This window comes from Pongo abelii, chromosome 1 (genome assembly GCF_028885655.2).
Source record: "Pongo abelii isolate AG06213 chromosome 1, NHGRI_mPonAbe1-v2.0_pri, whole genome shotgun sequence".
NCBI classification, from domain to species: domain Eukaryota; kingdom Metazoa; phylum Chordata; class Mammalia; order Primates; family Hominidae; genus Pongo; species Pongo abelii.
Window position 1 is genome coordinate 79,529,810 of NC_071985.2, and position 24,990 is coordinate 79,554,799.

The 24,990-nt window shown below is 36.8% G+C and overlaps 1 protein-coding gene across 5 annotated transcripts; it reads right to left on the reverse strand.

Moving 5' to 3' along the window:
- Positions 1-1,410: 1,410 nt before the first annotated feature.
- GORAB (golgin, RAB6 interacting) lies at positions 1,411-23,111 on the reverse strand. Of its 5 annotated transcripts, none has more exons than XM_054525541.1 (6): positions 22,968-23,051; positions 18,816-18,927; positions 15,674-16,031; positions 12,635-12,736; positions 10,367-10,507; positions 1,411-3,234 (listed from the first exon to the last, which is right to left on the reverse strand). In XM_054525541.1, the coding sequence occupies exons 4-6, from the start codon at positions 12,688-12,690 to the stop codon at positions 2,787-2,789; spliced, it is 645 nt and encodes a 214-aa protein (XP_054381516.1). In that variant the 5' UTR covers positions 12,691-12,736; positions 15,674-16,031; positions 18,816-18,927; positions 22,968-23,051; the 3' UTR covers positions 1,411-2,786. The 5 variants fall into 5 exon arrangements, with proteins under 5 accessions (XP_054381516.1, XP_063582577.1, XP_002809849.2 ...); XM_063726507.1 differs by lacking the exon at positions 22,968-23,051 and adding an exon at positions 21,601-21,788; XM_002809803.5 differs by lacking the exon at positions 18,816-18,927 and having other exon boundaries at positions 22,968-23,111.
- Positions 23,112-24,990: the final 1,879 nt, after the last annotated feature.

Here is a 24,990-nt window from a genome sequence, read left to right on the forward strand (position 1 = left end):
TTTACCCAAGTAAATGCATACTTTAAGTGAGAATTACTACAATTTGGTAAAGATTATCTATAAATAGAACAAGTAAGATAACACAAAGGAGGTGGCCCCTAGATTACTTTTCACATCATTAGGAATCCTGATACACCTTTGCTCTAACAATTTGAGAAGTGGAAGCAAGGAGGAGAGTAGTTTAACCCCAGGAGGGATAGCTCTATAAAATGCTGCAATAAACTCATGGCAGTAATTTTGAACCAGTAATTTCCTTCACAGAAATTAACAATTATTGTGTATTTGTGAATTTATATATCAAAGCCTTTCAAACGTACTGTATTTTATTTTAAATATGTCTATGTCAGGGCGATCCTGGAAAAGCCAGTGCATATGGTCTTCATACCAATGAACCCTCACTTTTCATTCATTTGCTCTTTTTCCTCCCACAGATGGGATACAGCTGCCTTTGTATAAAACTGATGCAATATGATTTTGTCACTTATATCATCACCTGAGCACTCTGATACCACCCTAGGAAAGCCAAGCAAGATAACATTTTTTCAAAATAATGGGTTCAGTGGACCTTTTATGGCCACATTTGAAAGCACTTTTCTTCTCCCTCTCTCTCTCTCACACACACACACACACACACACACTCTTCCTCAACGCGTTATAGAGCAAAATTTGCAAGTGGAGGGATGCAGTGCAGTGAACGTCACAGCCCGAAATATGTAAGTGACACATCTGGAATATGGAACTGCAACTTTACTAGCACTTTAAATTTCAAATGAGCCAGCTGGCCAAGCTGCTACTGAAATCTTTGGCTCTCAAATTCTTCACTATAAAATAAAACGAAGCTGGGCGAGGGGGCTCACGCCTATAATCCCAGCATTTTGGGAGGCTGAGGCGGATCACCTGAGGTCAGGAGTTTGAGACCAGCCTGGCCAACACGGTGAAGCCTCGTCTCTACTAAAAATAGAAAAATTAGTCAGGCGTGGTGGCAGGCACCTGTAATCCCAGTTACTTGGGACGCTGAGGCAGAATTGCTTGAATCTGGGAGGCGGAAGTTGCGGTGAGCCGAGATCGTGCCACTGCACTCCAACCTGGGCGGCAGAGTGAGACTCCATCTCAAAAAAAAAAGATTAAATTAGATTATCTCTGAGGTCTCATCTAACTTATATTTTTTTCATGGTTCTCATTTCTTCATGTATCTTTGAAGTGTTTAGACTGAGAATTAAGATTGCACATGCCTGCATTTAACCAATATTATAAAACCTCATTGATAATGAGTTTTCCTTAACAGAGGCTTAATAAAAGTAAATAACTGTATGTACCACAAGGAAATTCAAGATGCATTATTGTCACACAATGCTTAATACATACTAAACTGTTTGAAATTTTTTTAAGGTAAATGAAAGACACTATAAGTACATCAGACTTGTTTATTCCTTAGAAAAAGAAGTGTGTTAGACAATGAAACTTTTGGCTTTTATGTATTTCATAAATAAAAGCACAACTATCTATAGAAATGCTTCTGTTTAGAGAAGTCAGTAGTAAAATGTTATTTTTCAACTCAAATTACATAATATAAAAATATAAAGCTCATCTATATTACCAGAAGATAATACCCTCAAACAAACCCATTTAAAAACAGGATGTCCCTAAGTTTTTCAGAAACTTTTATGGATACAATCTTATACTTGTGTTTATGTTCTCTGATAATAATTCTTTTTTTAAAAAAAAAAAGTCCTCAAAGGTAATATTTTTACTTTTTGGAATTTCTGATAAATAAATCATAATTTAATGTGATATTCACAGACTTTGTGAGAAAATTACAATATTTATTTACACATTTACATATAGCACAATGTATTGGTCAAGTACTAGTAACAGGCAATTAACAAACTAATAAGAAAATCAGCATTTTAACAATTTAAATGCTTCATGACAGGGTAATTCATGTCCAACATATCAAACACATATTTATAGATAACTTTAGAAAGAAAACACATACTTTTTTTGATAATCACAAGCAGCAATGAGATTTTCTATATTATTTTCAGCCTCACTTTAGAAATGTTTTAATTGTCTAAATTTAATCAATTCATCAATTAAAGGAAAGACAATATAACAGTAAAATTACATGTGTTTATATATACGTGTGTATGTTTCAAATAACAAAATGCAGGTTGTAAACTAAAACCATTTGAAGGCAAATTGAAGACAAAAGTGATGCTGGTTTAAGTTGTCTGGTTCTTCACATAAATTCCAATTTCCACGTTGTGTTTTACAGCTCTAGTAATATCCAGATAGATAATTCAACCTGCAACTTTTTTCTTCTATTCCTGTTTTTCTCTTGTTCACACTGTAATTTTTGTCTTTTTACTGATGCTGATTAAATAAAATAGGACTTCCAGTCTTAATACATCTCCCAGGAGAAGTGAAATGAGTTCAACTAGGTATTGAGTATCATTTTCCATTTTCCTTTCTATATTTATCTGGTCTAAAAACACTCCAACCATGTAGTTTTTCTTTCATCCTTTTAAGTCACTTTAATTCAGTAAAAAGGATAAACAGAACACTGAAAGAACTGGGCCAAAATCAAGGTGAAAACATACCCCTAGAAATACAATTATCATAATTTTGGATTTTAAAATGGCCAAACATATTAATTTACTAAAACTAATCATGAATTCAAAAATCAGCATTGTTTTAAAGAGGTTTTCATTGGAGGTCAGGGCATGATCTACTGCAAAAAGTATAGTTTACTCAATACCATATTAGCTCAAAAGAATACCAGAACTTCATGTGGCTAAAGCAGCTGAAATGTCATTAACTTCTTGATTTGGGCAGTTTGGACTAAGAAAGGGGATGCTACTGGAATTTCCACACTGTTCATCTACCTTTGGGGAAACAGCTTGTTCTTGACACTTTTTGTTCTCTTTAGCAAATTCTAATGTCACACTCGCCTCCGCAGGCTGAAATGGCCTCTCTAAACGAACCACTGGTCTCCTTGATTCTACTTCTTGTTCATGTAGCAATCTCTCGACCTCCACCTCAAGCTCCAAAGTCTCTTCATCGGCTTGTACATCTAGTTGTTGCATCAACTCCTCCAACTTCTTGGCCTTTCGGAGCTCATTTTGCTGTATGATCGTACAAAGGTGTTCAGTGAGTTGCTCTTTTATCTCAGTCTTGCGCTGTATATCTAGCTTTGCTGCAATGTACTCTGCTTCAGCCCTGTCAAACCGCTTCCTGTAAGGATGTGTATAAAGATAGGTCCATCAGTTTTCCATTGAAGAAGATATTCAAAAGAGGATCTAGAAACAATAACTCAACTCCAAAATTGGGAAAAAATATATAATGAAGATACGGATATTACTACTTTACAAACACTTGTCTACATGTTGGCCAGACTAGGCTATGGCTGCTGAAACTTTCACAGTATCCTTACTTGAATTCACCTAATGAAAACATGTTATTCTGCACCAATGTTTTCTTTACAAAGCTGTTTTTGAGTGAAGGCAGGCTAAAAGGTTAATTCAGTGGTATGCTAGTTCTGGGGTGGGAGGATGGGGAGCCCTGATTTGTAGCGTTTACATTTCCATGGGATAATTACTGCCACCCTGTCCAATTTCAAGCCACCAACGTGATATTACTGAATGCAGAACTGGGAAGAGATACACAAAATCCACATGAACCAGGGTAAGCTAGCTTCAGCCCACAGCTGGTTAAATTTATGAGAAGACAGACAAGAGATGGAGAAAGTGGAAAACTGTTCTCTTGATTAATAAATTAGAAAAAAAGAAAAATTCTGATGGAGAAAGATACGGACAGTGGTCGGGAGATGAATATAAATGGAAAAGAGCACACCCAGCAAAATGATACTGGGTGAGGGCAAGAAGTAAACATCAAGCAGAAAACCTCAGAATAGCTATATGCAAGATTTCTCAACCTTGGTGCTACTGCCAATTTGGGCTATATAATTATTTGTTGTGAGAAGCTGTCCTGCACTGCAAGATGCTAAACAGCATCACTGGCTTCTACCCATTAGTTGCCAGTAATTCCCAAAAGTTATGACAACCAAAAGTGTCTCCAGGCATTGCCAAATATCCCTTATTGGACAAAAATGCTCCCAGTTGAGAATCCTTGGGTTAAGTTGTTCTCACTCTCTCCACTACTCCTCTTACACTCTTACTAGGAAATTTTACATAGTTACACATGTATAAACTCTGTTGATAGGTAATCTTATGTGAAGTCATGTGAAGTAGGGCAATTCTACTGGAGAAGTCACCTTGCAATCTCACTTTTTTCTTCTGCATTAGGTCAGTACAAAAAGAAGAGTTATCGTGTCTTAATTTATTGTCTTTTGCCTTTTCTATAAAATTTGTTGCTTTTCTTTTTGCAACAAGAGGGTCCTTCCTCTCTTGCAAGAAAAAAGATTGATTTCCAACTAGTTCTTCAATTTCATTACCATTAGCAGTTGTGAAGGCCATGCTGCTTTACCTGTTTATGAGTGCCTACATCAACTTAGCATAATAAGTAGCTTCTAGTACAAGAGTTATAGCAAAAAAGAAACAGGTATATCTCCTAATTTAGGATTCTCTGTCTTGGAAGAAAATACAGTGAAAATAATAAATGGCTTTCATTTTAGAAAACCCAGGGTTCAAAACCTTCCTGACATTTACCATGTGTACTCGTTTCGGTCAAGGCTTCTTGTGGATGCAAAGAACAGATTTCCAGTCAAACTAGCTCAGGTAAAAATTGGGTTTTATTGTAGGATACACGAGGCAATTTCATAGTCATGTCATCAGAATCAAAGGCTATTCTCTTCAATGCTTAGAAGCGACATATTTTCTCTCATTTCAGCTTTCCTATCATACTCACAGGCCAATATGGCCACCACCTGCACTCTATATCAAATTCACTCCACTCAATCTCTCAGTGATCCAATTCCACACTCTCAGAGGAGAACACAGGTTTGCCCAGCTCATCTCAGTTTAAACAGAACTCTTAGTGTCAGGCCATGCCATGAACCACTATTTAGCCTATGGATTAAATGTACTGGAGTCGGTAGCCCATCACTATTCTAATTAGGTATGCCCCAGGTCAGCATCCTGAGTCCAAAACACAGCCAGGTTCCTCTGGAAGGGGTTGGGGAAGAGGCATGCAATAACTGAAAATTCCAGTACAGTGACTCTGGGCAGTTACTTAAGCTGAGTCTTGGTTTACCTGTAAAACAATGATGATAATAATACCTCATAGGAGTTTTGAGGATTAAACAGTATAAATGGGGCAAGCTTCCAGTTTTGTGCCTGGTAGGTGCTCAGGAAACAGAACTTCTCATTTAGAACACCAGAATCAAAAAGTACTGTTAATATATTAGTAAGCATGAATCTAAAATTAAGATTATGCAAAATTTAGGGACCTGGTATTTATACTTGAAAACTCATTTACATAATGTTAATTTATCATATTTCCTTTTTTAACCGTAAATATAGTAAATGTAAAAATGAGAGCACCCATTATCTTTCAATAACCCTCTATGTTAAAAGAATTGTTCTAAAGGAACTCTACTGGATACCTAGTTCCCTTATCTCCATACTTTATAACATACCCTGTTCATGTAATGTTCTTGCAACAAGACAAGAGTTCTGACATTCTCTATAGGTGTATGAATACCCTGCCCTGACCCTGCCTCAAACTTCCCTTCTCTGCAAGTCTGTGGTCTCCTTCAGCCAGTCAAAGTCAATCAGTAGAGATTTACAGTCTGGATTCATGAATACTGAATTGAAATTAACATTTGCAAACAGGTCCCTTGGTTTCCATTGATCTATCACCCTGAATAAATCACTGAAGATTTTATATTTTGTTTATTTATTTAAAGTCCTTCTGGCCAGAAATACGAATATATATTCTCCTACAGAGTGATTTAATGTTTAAAATATTGATTAGTTTCACAAACTGCACTACCAGCCTATGGTCAGGTGGGTAATACCAAATTAGTGTATGATGACATTCTGGAACAAAATAATAAGAGCATTATACATAACACAGTAAGACAGAGTGAACTGGAAATGTAATTATAGAACTGTTTTGTTATTTTAAAGGGGGATGGAATGAATTAATGAATGTTATTTTTAAAGGATTCTAGAAATTGTCTCTTTGTTTTGTTATCCCTTGAAATGTTTAAAAACTCAACCATTAACCCTCGGTATACCACTGGGTTCCACGGGTCCACTTTTAGTTTTTCAGTTCCTTTTCTGAGCAGTTCTCACTATTTGTATAAATTAGCATTTCATAATTTTTATCTTTTCTTAAGTCTTTCAAATAATGAGAAAATTTACTTATTTAAAAAAACAGAATAAAATAAATTATATTTTGCAATTACTAGAGAGGTCCGAAGAACCCTTTCATAGATCTAAGATATATTATAGGATTATTGCAGTATTTTTATATTTTCTGTATCTTGAAACATTTTGCCATTTCATCGTCCTAGGAATTATTTCATCATTACTTATTATTCCCTTTTGTAATAAAAAGAAATTAAAATATGAAAACGATGTAAAAGGATGATGCAATAAATTTTCATTGTTGAGCTTCTTTACTGTGGTGTACAAAGTATTATGTCACCTCCAGAAAGTATAAAAGAAGACTGAAAACACCATTTTTGTAACCTGTTTTTAGTTTTCATTTTCTGCCTATCCAGCATTTGCAAACCAGAGACAACTGACAGAGGAAGACATTTTGCCACTGTTACAGAAATCAAAAGATGAATGGTGTGGTAGGCTAAAAAATGGCTTCCCAAAGATATTAACTTCCTAATTCCTGGGACGTGTGAATATTACTTTCTATGACAAATGAGTGAAAATTACCTTATATGGAAAAAGATGTGATTAAGATAAAGGTTTTGAGAGTTTATTCCAGATTATCCAGTTGGACCCTAAGTGTAATCACATGCATCTTTTTAAGAGAAAGGCAGAGGAAGTTTTGAGAGAACAAAAAGCAATATAACTATGGAGGCACAGAATGGAATGGCGTGGCCACAAGCCAAGGGATGCCCACAGCCACCAGAAGCTGGAAGAGGCAAGAAATGGATACCTAGAGTCTCTGAAGAAATCACAAATCTGACACCTTGATTTTGGATATGTGGCCTCCAGAAATGAAAGAGAAGTAATTTCTGTCGTTTTAAGTCACTCAGTTTGGATTACTTGTTATGGCAGTCCTAGGAAACTAATACAAATGCAGAGACACATTCTAGAGTCTAGATGATAAAATCGATCATATGTGAAATCTCAGATGAGTCTTCAGCAAAACATATCCTAGGTGAATTTTCTCAAACTTAACAATCAGTGAGTGAAAAATATATTTCTAAGCATAGAAAGGAAAAATGATTTTATCATAGAGTTAATCATTTCAGCAGGGAGAACGTACACCCAATATTTTACAAGTATCTAGACTATCCTGTGTTGCTACAAGGATGTAACTATACTCTCTCAGCTTTTTAAGTTTGTGAGTCAAACATTACTTGATACAAAGATGGTTACCATGCTTACATTCTTATTAAAATTTTAAAACAAAGTTGTTTTACACAATCCCTTTTAATCTTACTTTTAAAAATTAGTCATAAAGTGATTTAAAAATATTTGTCTGTGGGTGTTATGTTTGTGTGTATGAGGGTGTCTATGAAACCTAGATGGTCAATAGTGATTTAAAAAAATGTTCTACATGCAGCCACTCTGGATTTTATAAGCTGGTCTGCACAGCATATGGCAACACTGTAATCCCAGTGGTGAACAGTAGCAGTAGCAGTAGCAGCAGCAGCAGCAGCAGCAGCAGCAACTCTCTCAAATTGGCTCAAAGTGCTAGTCTTCTCAGAGGTGTCTATCCAAACACTGCTCTACAGAAGCCAATTTTAAAGCAAGTTCTGACCTATTCACTATCCAAGAACCTTTTGTGGACATAGCACTGTACCAAATACTATAGAACTAAGATATCATATTTATTAAAAAAAGAAAAAACCAGGAAATCTCCCATAAAAACTGACTGTCCTAGGGATTATCTTTCACTTCAAATCTGGACCATAATATTATTTTACCAACCTGTAATTTCTCAATAACCACAAATGCAAGTTTAGAAAATAATACCTTAATCTTACGCATGAACAAGACACACTATGGTTCTAGTCAACAAAGTCTGTGTTTCCCTTTGACTCAACGCAAGAGCTTCGGCTTTTGAAAATAGCAGCACATGGCCAGGCGTGGTGGCTCACACCTGTAATCCCAGAACTTTAGGAGGCCGAGGCAGGCGGATCACCTGAGGTCAAGAGTTCCAGACCAGCCTGGCCAACATGGTGAAACCTCATCTCTATTAAAAATACAAAAAATTAGCCAGGTGTGGTGGCGGGCGCCTATAGTTGGGCTACTCAGAAGGCTGAGGCAGGAGGATCACTTGAATCTGGGAGGCGGAGGTTGCAGTGAGCCAAAATCACACCACTGCACTCCAGCCTGGGCAATAAGAGTGATACTCTGTCTCAAAAACCTAAAAATAAAAACAAAAATAGTGGCACACAACATCTACTTACATTCAACTACATCAATATTAGTACCATGAGAAACTGTCATCTGTAACTTACTAAAGATTTAAAAATTTACTAAAATTTCATTTAGGGTACTTATAGACTATAGGATGTTTTTTCCTTTAGTAATCCCACCTTCTTTGTTGTGGTTCTTAGAAGGCTAAAACTATGACATTTCTTATATAATATTGAATATGAAAAGGCGTCTTTCTCCAGTTTCCACTAGGACAAAATTAGAATCAAATTACTTTTCTTTCTTTTTTTTGAGACAGAGTCTCACTCTGTTGCCCAGGCTGGAGTGCAGTGGCGCAATCTGGGCTCACAGCAAGATCCACCTCCCGGGTTCACACCATTCTCCTGCCTCAGCCTCCTGAGTAGCTGGGACTATAGGCGCCCACCACCACGCCCGGCGAATTTTTTGTATTTTTAGTAGAGATGGAGTTTCACCATGTTAGCCAGGATGGTCTTGAACTCCTGACCTCGTGATCCGCCTGCCTTGGCCTCCCAAAATGCTGAGATTACAGGCGTGAGCCACCGTGCCCGGCCTCAAATTTCAACTGAGGTACCTAGTACTTCTACCTTATAATATGAATTATTCATACAAAAGGCTACAAAGGCATAAAAATGTTCCTCTGGCAAACTTATGTTACAGAGAATAAAATGTGCTACAAATCACGGCTTAGTTTAATCTTAAATAAAATCTGTTACCTCCCTTAATGACCTTATTAATGGAAACCTGGAACCTCTGGTTATCAGCTACTGATGGCATTCTTTTAAGTAGTTAATTAATAAAGACAACTCTAAGTCTAATAGCATATGGTCCAAAAACAATTACAAAAGTCACAAGGACAACCACAAGACTCTTTCTTAAACACTCAACAGTTAATTAAAAACCACAATCAAGCATTTCCGCTTTAATAAATTGTTATATAAACATTCTGATGTTGTGGTTTACCCTGGCCTAATGAGGCATTCTGATGGATTTCTAGTGTAACAGAGAAAGATAGAAAACTGAGTCACTAACACAGCATTCCCTTGTGAAAAAAGACAAACCAGGATGATTAAAGCAATGTTGAAAGGGCTGAAAACCCTGAAATTGGACATTTTTTTTGCCCTTTTATCTGTCTGCAAAGTCCATGTAATTCATTACATGTGTTAGTTCATTTTAAAAATACTCCATGGTATTTTTTCTCTTTTAAAAAATGCCAATGGTTGAAACCAAGGAAACATATATTAAACTATTTCATACAAAGTATAATTGAAAAGAAAAAAAAAAGAGAATATATTTCAAATTTCCGAGACAGAGGATATGCTTAAAATATTCATAAGCTTTTAAAAACTAAACTAGATCCTCTTACTCTGATGAAAGCTAAAGTGAGAACTAGACTTCAATTCTATAGGACCATATCAGATATCAAAAATTTTAATGGAAAGAACACAGACTTGGTGTTAGAATAACAGTTTTGGGCAAATCACTCAGATATTTACTTTGCTAGATCCTGAAAGATTAGTAAAAAAACTTCCAAACATTAAATAGCTGCGGGTTTAGCAGCAAAGACTAAAAAGTAAATAAATAATGCAAGAACTGCTCTAATGGCAAATGAACAAGGTTAACTAGTAGGGCAGAGTTAAGGAAGACTTCACTGAAGAGGAGACACTTGAATTAGCACAAAAGAGGAATAAATACAGCACTGAATGGGGTTGTTTTGAGGCTTCAATGATGATATATACATAAATGCCCCTGGAACAGCTGGCAATAAACATTAATTAAATCATACTCCTTGTTCAGATTCAATTTCCCCAACTCACCGAGCATATGAATAGTCTAAGCTGGCCTGATCAATCCGGTTCCTGAGAATTCCAATGTCAGCTGACACCATGTCATCTAAAGCCTGCAACTCCTTCTGGATCCGCTTTAGTTTCATGGTCTCTGCCTGAGTTCTTTTGGATCTAGAAAATCAGGTATGTGAGTGGGAAAATAAGAACATTTTAAAACCATGTGTCCACATACAATGTAAGTGAAAAAGCAAGATACTGTATATACATTTATAATTTATATTTTAAAAGTTAGAAAAAAATCAGAAAAATTGAAATAAAATAAAAGCTGGTTAACATTTGAGTTTTTGAAATTTTATATTTGCATGTTTCATAAACAAAGTAACAAATAAGTCTAAAAAAACTCAGCAAATAGTTCATTTATAGATTGATATTCATTCTGTAAAGAGAACAAACACTAAAAGAATATATCTGTATTCTCTTTACATTGAAACATTCAACAGAGCTTTCCAAATTTCTAGTCTTTAATTCTTCTTCTTGCTAAGCCCATTTTCATTTGTCTGATACTTACCTGACATTAAGAACAGATAGATGTCTATACTAAACCACACCTCTTTATACATCTGAGAACATCCACTTAGTTTTAACTTTCTTGGGACCCGTTTCCCCAAACTTTTATTGCTTTGATTCTTGTTCTCTAGGAAAACTACTAGTTACCAAAATTCTTTATGGAGCTGAACACCAAAACACTCATTTTCCTTATTTAAAAGCACATCCAACCTCAATCCTCATTTCTCAATCCCCTCTCCCAAGTACAATATATACTTAAGAAATGGAACAAGCAAATAAAAAAGCAACGCTTTAATCATGATTTCACTGATTTCAAATTTTCACACACATTGTGAAGGAAGAAGAAAAATCCCCATATAAATCCACTATGTTACATAGGACATCCTCTTGATTTCTACTCTTAGGCATTTACCCTTCCTTTCTGCCTACAAAAGTTCACTTAACAGTATGATTCTTTTATGTCAAGTACTTCGTTGTCCATTTATTAATAGTTCAAACATGTTGTATTTCCTTACACTTTTGTTTATACTGGTGCTGTCTAAAATCAAAAGCACTTATGAGAAGAACTGCTGAGCCTATACATCTTTTTGTAAAACCACAGAAAACAGCCTTCCCATCTCTTAGAAATTGAAGACTACTAAAATGCTTTAATTATTTTTAAATAATCATTTACAAAAAAAAAAAAAAAAAGAGGGCACTACTCTTTTATCTGCTGGTTTTTTCCCTTGAAACATAGTAACTCAGTGAGTTGCATATTTCCTATGCCTCAAGAAAGATCAAGGTGTACCAGTAGTAGAAAAAGAAAAACCATCATTTCTCAACTACACTCACTCCTCTGGCAGACAAAATTCTGAACTACTCTTATACCCATCACCTTCTTCCCTCTTCTCCTGCCCCTACACATACTCTAGCTTCAAGCAGTAACAGTTTGACAGACTCTTCTGGAAGTCTAAAAAGAAAATGCACTTCCTTGCTTTAGTTTTCACTATTTACAACCATTGATTTATTGACTAAGTTTAGTTTCCTAAGGCCACAGGAGATTAGACAGAAACTACAAACTCAGCAAGAGTGGTGGAGGATGGGAAGAATGATTCCAATGGGAATGTTGTTGCGTGGGGCTGGTACAATGCAGTAAATGTGAAGGGGCTGCTGACAGACACTGGAAGGTGAAAGAAAAATTGAATCTCACACAGTGCTCATAATAATGACCCTGAGTCATCAATAAAAAGTTAAACTATATCATGTATCTTCCACTTGTGGAGGCGGGGCAAATTATTTAAGAAAAATGCCCATAGAAAATACAATGAAGATTCATGGGAGTATGTCACTTATGTAGAAAACCTTATTCCTCTACACCTCAAATGATTAAGGCCTCCCCACATAAAAACTGAACCTTGCATTTGTTGCTAATTTACATATACTGATAGCTATTTACTGCTTCCCTTATGAATGTGTAGATGGTTAAAACTGGGAGCACTAATGAAGGTCTTTAAGTTTTAACTGCAACTATATTTACAAATTTAATATGCTCTATGCTTAAAAAGTTCTCTTTAATAAATTATAACTGGAATTTCAGTATCACTTATAAAGCATGATTTGTTTAGTTAGTCTTAAAAGTAATGGTTGAAGAAAAAATATCAGTTTATTAAAAGAGACATGGGAAAATAAATATAACACATGACACAACTGGTTACAGGTTACAAACAGCCTCTCCTGGTTCAGGTGCCTCACCTTTCTGCAATAGCTTTAGCCAAAAGAGCTTTTTTACGTTTATTTTTCTCTTCCATTAGCCGTTGTTCTTGTTGGAGGACTTCCCAACGAGATTTTTCTTGCCTAGGGGGCAAAAAAAGCATAAAAATGAGTTTATGAAAGAAAAAGAAACTGCTACCCTATCCAACACCTTACCAGTCTCAGTCCCCTAAGTATAAAATTTAATCAAGAAGATTTATGTATATGTTCTTTCAAAAGTCCTCTTAAAAGAAACCCATCTGCAGTTCATTATTTTGCTCTAATGGGAACAAAGACTACGATCTAAAGTAAAGAGGCTTACATAAATTGGACCTCTGAAATCCATTATATATATAATCTAGGAATCCACAAACTGGAAGCCAGAATACTGTGGCATATGTTTAGGAGTACAAAGAAATTTGTGTAAGTTAATTATGTATTATATGCAGAATGGAGATTAATAAAAATTGGTCTGTAGCTGATGTCATATTATTTATACCTTTTAGAGTTTTCTATAAAGTCTCCACCACCTTAACATGTTTCAGACAATAACCAATGTTTATTTCATATATTAATATTTTCTTTCAATTTGCTCACTTTTTCCCAACTCTTTAAGACTTTTTTTTTGTCTTTGTTTTTTTTTTTTCCTTTTTGTGGAGAACAGGGTCTCGCTATATTACCCAGTCAGGTCTCGAACTCCTAGGCTCAAGCTATCCTCCCGCCTCTGCCTCCCTAAGTGCTGGGATTACAGGTGTGAGCCACTGTGCCCAGCCCAACTTAGACATTTTTAAACAAAGTAAAACACTAAGAGCTAAGACTGGAATGCTGGGCTAAAGAAAAAAATTCAAAGATGTGAAAACATGTATTGTCTTACAATCTGTCCAATTCTAAAATAAACATATTAAAATTTCCCATAAAGTCATGAGCTTGATGTCAACTCAAATTAAACAAGGTATTGGCAAAGCTATTTATTCCTATTACTGTCACTTCTTACAGCCATTATATCACATACCTCTACTCCCAAATCTAGTAACAACTTCCAAAATTGTCCTTCTCTCTCCATTTCTACACCTTCCACCTTAGTGCTGGGACTGGTCATTTCTCACTTTTACTATTGCAGGCATCTCCTCACCAGGCGCCTTAGTCCCACAGCTCACCCTGCACTCTCTCCCATATGATCTACAATATTGACACCTGGGATTTCTCTAACCTTTATTTTGATTGTGGCCTTTAGCCCTCAGAGAGCTTCATGGTATCTTGCTGCATTAGTGAACTTGCTAGGAAGGAAGGCATCCCCTGCTTCCGATCCTTTCTCATTTCTTTAATTCTCTACTTATTCATCCCCTGCTTCTGCTTCTGATCCTTCCTCAGTTCTGCTTTTTTTTTTTTTTTTTTGGGGACAGAATCTCGCTCTGTTGCCCAGGCTGGAATGCAGTGGCATGATCTTGGCTCACTGCAATGTCCACCTCCCAGGTTCAAGCAATTCTTGTGCCTCAGTCTCCCAAGTAGCTGGGACTACAGGCATACACCACCACGCCCAGCTAATTTTTTTGTATTTTTGGTAGAGACGGGGTTTCCCCATGTTGGCCAAGCTGGTTTCAACTCTTGGGCTCAAGTGATGTGCCTGCCTCAGCCTCCCAAAGTGCTGGGATTATAGGTGTGGGCCACCGCGCCTGTCCTCCTTCCTCATTTCTTTAATTCTCTACTGTTCTCTGGCTTATCCTTTGCCACCTCTCCCAGAAAAATGAGGTATCATCTCTGAACATTCTCTAGGACACAGCTTTCCTTTCTCCTCCTTAAAACCTCAAAATTTCTCCTTTACATGAATGGTTTGAGGTTACATGTCTTTTATGAAAATTCTTCCAAGTATCCAAAAAAAGAATAAGTTTCCCTATAACATCCAATCCAAATTGTCCAGCTCAATGTAAACTTACCTCCTATTTGTCTCAGGCCTTTGTTGGTAAACTACACTTAGAGACACTTTAATGTATGCACTTGCTCAATATAGGTTTCATAATTCATATGGTTTTATACCTCTTGTCAAAATGATTTCTTAGTTGTAAACCCCTAGTGGACAGGAAACATTTTAAATTCACAGGATAGAATCTGGATCAGCACAGATTAAAAAGATGTCAGAGATTAGAAAGAAAAAAAGATACTTTGAAAAGAACTCAGAAAAGAGAAAACAGAGACAAATGTCATTCCTTCTCTGTGAGTGATAAATCAGGAGGAAACAAAGAAATAAGAGTACATATTAAAACACAAGCTATCAAACAAAAAATTCTAAGAATTTGCAAATCAAAAAATGGCATCTTCCACAAGAACAGTGTAGCTAAATTATGAAGGTTGTTTCTAATACAAAGACAGTAAAGAATAAATAAAAAGAAATCTAATGATGAACTGAGTTATATCATTAGTCCCCTAAATTTCCTACCCTCTCTCCTTTGACCATCCCTTCACGTCTCTCCACAAGTTCCAATTTCTGGGCCAATGGAAATAGTCTGGAAGTTGAAAAAAGGGGTCAATTTGGGGAGAGGCACTATGCATATAAGAACTGCTTCTGAGCTGAGATTGCGCCATTGCACTCCAGCCTGGGCAACAGCGTGAGACTCCATCTCAAAAAAAAAAAAAAAAAAAAAGACAAAAAGAAAAAAAGAACTGCTTCTGCTCAGTGTAAAAGGCATAAACTTTGGACCCAGACAGACTTATATGTAAATCTCAACTCTACTATTTACTAGCAGTGTATTAGCTTTAGGAAGGTGTCATCTTTTCTGAGTCCCAGATACCTCATGTATAAAGTTTAAATAATAAACATGCATTGTAAGGCTGTTATGAAGACTAAATAACATAAAACCTACAGAATGCCTGTGTCCAGCTTATATTTAGGCGGTAGCTATTTTTCAATAGTTTATACATCACATTCCTATGATTGAATACAAAAGAGAAAATGTTAAAATAAACAAATTATATTTCCTTAAAGCCCATTAGGAAAAAACGGGTTAAATGAAAAGTCTCATGGACTTTTCATATAGACTTACTAACAATTCCACTTTCTTTTTCTCCAATTTGCAATCTGGCTTTAGAGGTAGAATCTCAACATTGTTGTGACCATCATGGGAATTCTCAAGTCCCAGTTCCTTTGGCTGACATTCAATGCCCTGTGGTTGTCCATCACCAACAGGAGAGGTGAGAGTGTAACGACTCGGAAGAGTAGGGGAAGAAAAAGGTGGTTTTTGAACGTTAACTCTCTGTTTTGGTGCTGAAAGCAGCTGCTCTGGAAGTAATGAGGTTGATCCATCTTGAAGCCCAAGTTTTTGGCTTTGCTCTACAAGGGCTTTTTCTCGCTGAAGTTGTTGTCGACTTTTCTTCGCGGGGAGACGTCGCTGTGGTTCAAATGGATCTATGCAAAAGAAAATAGAGGAAAATTCCTTTGTGTGAGCAGCAAATAATTATAATTCCTCTAAGAAAATAAAAAATTAACATTAAACTTTGATAATTCTAGTGGTTCTCCTACCTCATTATCTTGAAAGTCTAAGGGAAAAACAGCCATCTTCCTGTAGAGTTTCAATAGTTTTCAGATCATAATGTTAATATTTAACAGAAACTGCCCCATCTCTTAATTTATCTTCAGAGAAAGTCCATCAGTGAGTTAGGCCTTAGGTCACAAAGTGAAGTTTCTTTTTCAATTTGATTTCATAGTTGTCAAAAGAAAGCAACTAATTTTGACCAAATCAGGGAGATGACTGAATTATGTGGTTTTAAATTTGATTTAAGGTTCTGTCTGCTCTCTTGAAACAAAATGGTGGTTGCATTTTCAAATGGGATTACCCTCTCTTAAATTTTAACAGCTTTTAGGGCAATTTGGTACATATGTGATACATATTCAGATGCTATAACAGGCATGTAATTGAGTGAAGTCTCTTATTTCTAGGAATGCTAGTTAACCTTAAATTGTTGTCTTTCATCCTATAGAACAATTCAAGGTTGTACTCCCCGAAGCCTAGTCAGGCTCTAATCAATGCATTCAAACTGATTTTAATAGTAGCCTCAGTAAAGCAATAGAAGATAAAACAACTGGGGGGAAATATCTTTAAAGTTATAAATAATAACACTTCTATTATACTTTTTGGACTGTCCATGCCAGTGTTAACATCTTAGGGCAGACAACTGGAGAATCTGACTCACATTCATACTATATTTAATAAGATCTATAAATAGCATTCTCTCTTAAATGCCTGGGAAGTGAAATTATGAGTTCTTGTAAATGAACATCTCAAATGGGACTTTCAAATTTGGCATATTGACTTTTGAAGCAAAACAAGCTTATTATTTGAATTTCCCAAAGTATAGTTAAAAGCTCTAGAGTCACAATTCCAGCTTTGCTTCTGCCCAGTTCAGTGACCTCAGGTAAGTCAATTATTTATTCAATACCTTAGTTTCCTCATCTATCAAGCTGGTTGAAAATTAACCTGTTCTACTTCATGCATGAAGTTGGTGTAAGAATTAAATGAGATATGTACAGAAAATATTTTCTAAAAGACTGAAGTACTATCAAAAGCAAATGTTATTGTTGACTTTAGCCAGAAACACAAAGTATCCTCTATCTTGCAACAGGAACACATTCTTGGCTCTGATCTTTATTCACACCATCAAAAAATGTCACTTAGCCTGCTTATCTCCCTGTTGAACTCATTAGCTGAATTATTAATAGTTCCTCTGAAATTCAGGTAGTAACTTCTATTTTATTTTGCATTTTTACAGAACCTAGCTATAAGACTGAAAATGCTAATTTTAAACAATAAACAATAAGCAAATCAGGCCACTTAAACACAGAACATACTGCTTCCCACACTCTATATTAGGGGCTGCAAATATCAAGGAGACTGTGGTGAACTGAGAAGCATAAGTCTAGTGTAAAGGGGGCAAATTCTGAGTCACCTTTAGTCAATTGCTATCATTAAAAAATTTAGGTCACCATAGCCAGATATTTTGATTTTTATGATTACAATTTAGACTTTTATGTAAAATATCTTGATTTTTAAATGTAGGGAACTGTATCAATCAGGAAAATCTAGATTACGCTGCAGGGGCAAATCTTAGTGGTTTTAAACCACAAAGGTTTATTTTTCATTAATGCCATGTGCCAACTAAAGGCTAACAGAGAGGTTCTGCTGATTAGTCTCTCAGGGCTCTAGGCTGACTGTACAGTCAGTATTCAGTGTTGCTGGACACCACAACACAGGGAGAAGAGAGAGGTCAGGAAGGTCTTGCTACAGCAATTAATTGCTGACCCAGTAGTGACATAACACTTCTGCTCACAATTCAATGGCTCACCTAGTACATGGACCTACCCCCAAACAAAGGCAACAGGTATAGCTGGCTTAGGAAATAACACAATGATTATCACCATTATTAACTAAAAGAAATGTAAAGATTGGATAAAAGAAAGAGAGACAAAGAAGAAAGAAAGGAATGAAAGAGGGAGGGAGGGAAGAAGGGAAAGAAAGGAAGGCAGGTAGGAAGAAAGGAGGGAAAAAAGAAAGAAGGGGAAAGGAAGGAGGCAAAGCTGAAAAGCCACATACATTTTTGGGTTAAATTAAGCTAATGGGCTACCAGTTTGTGATATATACTCCATATCCTTTATTTAAGTCCTGCTCCCTGAACCCCAGAAAACTATCATTTGAATCATATGTTGATTATTCTCTTCCTTCTCTAATAGTCATATTGCATCTACAAATAATTCTAAAAAGTATTTACTTAGTTGTTTAACTTTATAAAAAGGGTTTTGTGCTGTATGTCTGTTTTACTTAATATTACACCGTCAATAGTCGTTCATATTGTCTGTGTTGCAGCAGTCATTCATTTTGTTGTATAACATTTCATTGTGTGAATAAACCAGAGTCTACTGATCTTCTTCCACTGATAGACACTTAGGTTGGTTACAGGTTTTTGCTTTTGTGAATTTCAATATTGTGTCTCTTATTTTACATGTACAAGAATTTGCTTAGGATATTATCTAAGAACTACTAAGTCACACAATATAACTTTAGAAGAAATGTGAAAATGCTTTCCAAAGTGTGCTCCCTCTAGTAATATATAAGATCCTGTGGATGCACTTTCTCTTCAATATACAAGATGGTCAGATGTTTTAATTTTTGTCAATCAAATGGGTGTAAAATAGTACCTCACTGTATTCTTGATTTGTAATTCTCTGCTCCTTGGTGGTGATGAGCATCTCTTCATAGTTTCTTTTCTAGGAAATATCTATTCATGTCTTTTGTTGACTTTTCTTTTGGCTTGTATTTTTTATATATCAGCAGAAAACAATTAGAAAATACAATTAAAGAGAATATATTTCAATAACAGAAATTATCACTTATCTAGGAACAAATCTAACAAAAACATGTTTTGTACCTCTATGGGGAAAACTCTAAAATTTTATTGAGAATTTAAAAAGTGCTAAATAAATGGAGACTTATACCATGTTAGTGGCAATGTTAATAACATGAAGATGAAATTGATCTAAAGATTCAATGCAATTACAATCAAAATTCCTAATGAGTTTTCCATTAAATTTGGTAAAATTATTAAAATTTTTATATGAAAAGATAGAAGGTCAAGAATACTGGCTGGGTGCAGTGGCTCACACTTGTAACTACTATACTAAGTATAGTAAGAAACTAATTTCTTAAGATGTGGAAATGTTGGCTATTAAAAAAAGGTTGACATATTTGAATACATTAAAATTAAGGCCTAGGGTGGTGGCTCATGCCCGTAATCTCAGCACTTTGGGAGGCTGAGGGAGAATTTCTTGAACCCAGGAGTTTGAGACCAACCTAGGCAAGATAGCAAGATCCTATCCCTACAAAAAAAAAAAAAAAAAAAAAAAAGAAGAAAGAAAACTAGCATGGTGTAATGGCACACAGCTGTAATCCCAGCTACTTGGGAGGCTGAGGCAGGAGGATCGCTTGAGCCCAGGAGTTCAAGGTTATAGTGAGCTATGATCGTGCTACTGCACTTCAGCCTGGGCAACAGAGTGAGAGCCAGTCTCAAAAAATAAAATACTTTGTTCATCGAAAAGATAAAAGTGAAAAGATAACTTAAAAACTGGGAGAAGATATTCATAATGTAACTGGCAAAGAATCAGTATGAAGAATAACTCTTATGAATAAATAATTTATTTAATTAAAAATTGACAGCATGTGGCTGTACTGTTTTCTTCCAATTTTTCATTATGAAATAGATCATACATCAAATATATGCATGTGATACACTCACAAACACACACACTCAGTCTTCCAACCTATATGATTAAAAAAAAAAGTTTAAGAAATAAAATATGGCCGTAGTAGAAGTAACTACTGTTTAAGGATAGACATAATCCTCCTTTTAGAAGATAAGAGAGAATTTATTTCCTGTCTCCCAAGTTATATGACTTGCTTTTGGTAAATAAAAGTAGGAGTGTCGCATGTCATTTACTGGTGAAAGGATTTAATTGCCAATGTTCAATTTTCAATCTTCTTTCTTCCTACCATGGTAAACTCCTACAAGACAGCACCAAAAGACGGAGTGACTGTGGAACACAGTCACCTGCCAAACCCACATTAAACATGAAACTAGAGTGAAAACTAAATCTTTATTTTAAACAATTGACTTATTAGGACTATTTGTTACTTTAGCTTAACTTGCCTTAACCTGATTTCATAAATACCAATACCTCTGAAATTCCCTCTCCCTGATCACATTCCCACGCCTCCCCACTATATACAATCATACATCACTTAACAATGGGATACAGTCTAAGAAATGTGTTGTAAGACAATTTTGTCCTTGTGCAAACATCAGAGAGTATATTTACACAAACCTAGATGGTACAGCCTACTATATACTTAGGCTATATGGTACAGCCTTTTGCTCCTAAGCTCCAAACCTGTACAGTATGTCACTATACTGAAGACTGTAGGCAACTGTAACAATGGTATTTGTGTATCTAAACATAGAAAAAGTACAGTAAAAACAGGGTATTATAATATTACCAGACCATCACTGTATATGTGGTCCACTGCTAACTGAAATACTGTTATTGAGTGCGTGACTGTACATATTATATATACAGCTAGCTGATCCCTGGTATATGAGGATACCTGGTTCTGGGATCCCCATGTATACCAAAATCTGTGCATACTCAAGTCCCACAGTTGGCGCTGTGAAAACCACATACACCAAAAGTTGGCCCTCCATATACTCAGGTTTTGCATCCCCCAAATACTGTATTTTTTAAATGCACATTTGTGTATAAGTGAACCACCACATTTCAAAACTGTGTTGTTCAAGGGCCAAGTGTAATTACATATACTGTATTAACAAACATTTTAATGCATGTGGCTAAAGTTAATACTAATATATTCCCACCAGCTGCACAGTAGCCTGCTAGATGAGTATACCACAATTTATTTATCCATTCCCTTGTTAATGGACACTTTGGTTGTTTCCAACTTCTTAATATTATAAACAAGACTATTAACAACGTTCTTGACCATGTTCCTCAATGCCCATACAGGGGTCTCCAGAGTACTATTGTCCTTATTTTTCCAGGCAACCAACTGCATCTTCCTAAATTATTCAATAAATTTTTAAGGATGGAGAACAGCTAGAAATGGCTTTAAAATTAAAGGGCCAAATCCTCTAATTTTACAAACAAGGAATCCAAGGAGAAAAGATTTAGAGGAAGAGCTGGAAGTTCTATATGCCAATCACTGTGTTTAGCTACAGGTATACAAGGATGTTAAGATATTTTCCGTCCTCGAGGTGGTCACGGACTAGAGATTTGGTTTCCACACTACAGTGGACCTTGAAGTTCAGGTCCTTACCATCCACTATCTACCTCTAGTTGCAAAGATATTTCAAAATATACTTCTACATAATGAATATATTGTTTAATTTACATTTTTATATTAAGTCGTCTTTACCCTGGAAAATGCGCCTCTGCTAACACACAACCTTTGTGAAATCTTCCCAAGCTCCATCCAATCCCCGGCAGAGTGAGGTTCCTCTTGTCTCTGAAGCAAGTTCTTGCAATATCTACTATCACATAACTTTGTGGTTTGTCTCCTCATGAGTCTACTGGAGTCAGACCAGAGGCCAGGGCACTTGTACCCTGTATATCAAAGTATGTGAATGGATGTTGAAAACACAGAGCAAAAGAATTTGAGTATATCAAGCAACACAGAGTCAGTTAACCACACAGCGTAGCATAACCTTTATGACAGAGTTTTTAAAGTCCCCTGGACCAGTCAAAATGTCCCCAATCGATATAATCTACATTGGCCCTATCTTACTAATTTACTTCTTTTCCCACTTGTCTGCCCTAGATTATTCTCATATTTATGCTAAAAATGCACAAGCTACCAGAGCAACATCCAATTTCCCCACAAACGCTAATAAAAGGTTTACTTCATTTTCTACCAAAATAAAGTATTTGAATTAAGGTACCAAGAGTGATGTACACTTCTTACAGAAATTGTGTGTACTACCACGATAACCATACAGATCACTGCGAAATTTCAACCACGAGCAAAGTGCAATTAATATTACTAAGTTTTCCACCAACAATCAGCAAACTTAATTCCTTCATCAAAAAATAAAATTGTACAAGCCCATTGAATGATTATTCTATAAAGCAAGAGAGAGAAGTACAAGGTTAGCTTACTCCAAAGTCAGTAAGACTGTATATATATAAACATATAAAGTCTTCACATCTACCCTCTCAAAGACCCTTTTGGTTTGCTGATTCTCAAAAATTGGGAAGTACTGCAAAAATCATCTGGCAACCAGAAGTGAATGCGCAACACTCCAGATGAATTGTGAAAAGTACCGAATTTTTGCCTTTATTCAGACGCCTGTGCTCCTTTTTTCCAACCATCTGCTTCTATAAATTCATCACAATTCTAATACGGTGTGCGCCCTTCCTCCTTCCCTTACCCTGACCCTAACCTTCCAACCGTTGATTCCTGCAACAATCTTCCCTAAGGGAGACACCCCGGCTGTAGGCTCACTTCCTCTCCCAAGTCCCATTCCTTTCACAAGAGTCAAATCCCTACAGTGGATTCCTGGACCGTTTTTTCTAAAAGAAGATCCCAGTCCTCTGGCTTGCCCCTCCCGTCGTGACTCCCAGTAAGTCCACCTCTGAAACCCCCTAATCCAGTCCACGTACTTACAGCGCCTTCCGCTAACACAAACGTAGCCGCTTCCACGCCCCCTTCCCCCGCCAAAGCTGCATCCCCGCCTCTTCCCCTTAAGACCCAAGAATTAAGCCACTGTAAACCCATCTTGTTACCTTTAGTCTGCTTTAGTCTCCTCAGTTCCTCCTCAGAGAAGCCTGCCCAACCTTGCGCCATCGGCCCGGGCCACCGGCACCACCAAAAGTGCCCAAATCTCGGAGCCGCGACTGCCAACACCGCTGCCCAGCGCATCCGGGTTTTTCCCCGGCCGCGGCCAATCAGTGCATCGGACTCCAAACACAAGGCCCTCTCTCCCCGGCCTCAGGGTCCGGCTTCCTTCCAGGCTGCCTTCAGCAGTGCCTGACAAACTGCCTAAGGAAACCTTGCCACGCAGACATTCGTTTCCTCTGGCTTGCCTCTACTCTCTCTCTGTCTCGTTGTTTCTCACTGTTGCTGGTTAATCGCTTCAGGAGCTAAGGGGGAAAATGGCGATGGGGATAAGGGTGGAGATAAACAGGTATTTGGGAAGGAGCTACAAGTCGGTGGCGGAAATGGGAGATCTAAGTGTCTTTGGGGTCCTGTACCTGTGGGGCGGGAGCGGTGCTCTCTGTGGCTCTTAGTGTGCTCTAAAATCCTTGTGTTTTGCTGGGAGTGTGCACAGCGCTGGAGGCCTCCTTCAGATTGACTCAGGAAATGATCAGATTTAGGATTTTGATGATGAAGAAACATTTAAAAGGGGTGGGGTATAATTGATGAAAAGGGAACAGGCATAACCAGGTCTCTCGCAGGCCGGAGCGGCTCTCAGATTTCTTTTGCTTTGGGTTGTTTCCTTTGTGAATAATTACAATATGTAACTTTCCTCCTAAGGGATTTCTTTTTCTTACTTTTTTTTTTTTTTTTTGAGACATAGTTTCGCTCTTGTTGCACAAGCTGGAGTACAATGGCACGATCTCGGCTCACTGCAACCTCCGCCTCCCGGGTTCAAGCGATTCTCCCGCCTCAGCCTCCCGAGTAGCTGGGATTACAGGCGCCGGCCACCACACTCGGCTAATTTTCTGTATTTTTAGTAGACACGGGGTTTCACCATGTTAGCCAGGCCGGTCTCGAACTCCTGACCTTAGGGGGATCCGCCCGCCTCGGCCTTCCAAAGTGTTGGGATTAGAAGCGTGAGCCACTGCGCCCGGCCGGGATTTCTTAAAAGTCTCCCCTTTAAATCTATTTTTCAGAGAAGACATTGTAAAACGTCGGTGCTGGGGGATGGAAAAGCATTTCTTAGGATCCTGCCTGGAGTTCTAATACCGTAGTTCGGGTTCTGCCTTGAACACTAACCTTGAACACTATTCCTCATTTGAAATATGGTTGCAAAGATTAAAAGATGCAAGCGTTGTCAAAATACACATAGATAAGGATGATTCAAAAGAGAACTAGTTATACTATTTTTCATGGTTCTCTGTCACTATTTTTGCAGTAAGAACAACAAAACACCTCATCTTGGCTTACATTTTAAAATACTTTGGCTTTAGTGTGTTGATATTTTTAAACAAAATGAAAGAAAGGAGTAAAGTACAAAACAAAACTCGTCAAGAAAAGTTGAAATGAGTACTTCAGATTTAGTAAGTGATAAAAAGTGAAGGATGTTTGGAATTTCCCATGTAAATCCGAGCTTTTAAAACTTAAAAGTGGTTTCTGAAATTTGGGGATGCTGCAGTCATTTTAAATGTGTACTCATTTTTCATAATATTAAACAATTAAAATGCCATCCAAAAGGCCTGGAGGAGACAGTTACCTCCAGTTTCTGAATATAGACTAAGTACATTCAAGTTATAGATTATCTAGCTCCAAAGTAGTAGACGGGGATCAGTGGCAATCTGGTAGTTAATTCAGTTTCCTATTTGCAGGCAACCGCCATCTAGTTCATCTAATAACAGTAAACCACCTTGTGTGCCCCATGTTGAATTTTATACATAAATGTTCTTTAGTTCACTCTGGGGGAATTTCAAAAATTATCCGTGATCTTAATAGAGATGTAAATATAGGATATTTTAAAAGGTTTTGCATTGGCCCTTAATGAGAACCAAAGCAAAAGTGACACATAGTAAAAGATAATAAAATCCGTCTGTATAAAAGTTATAGTTTCCA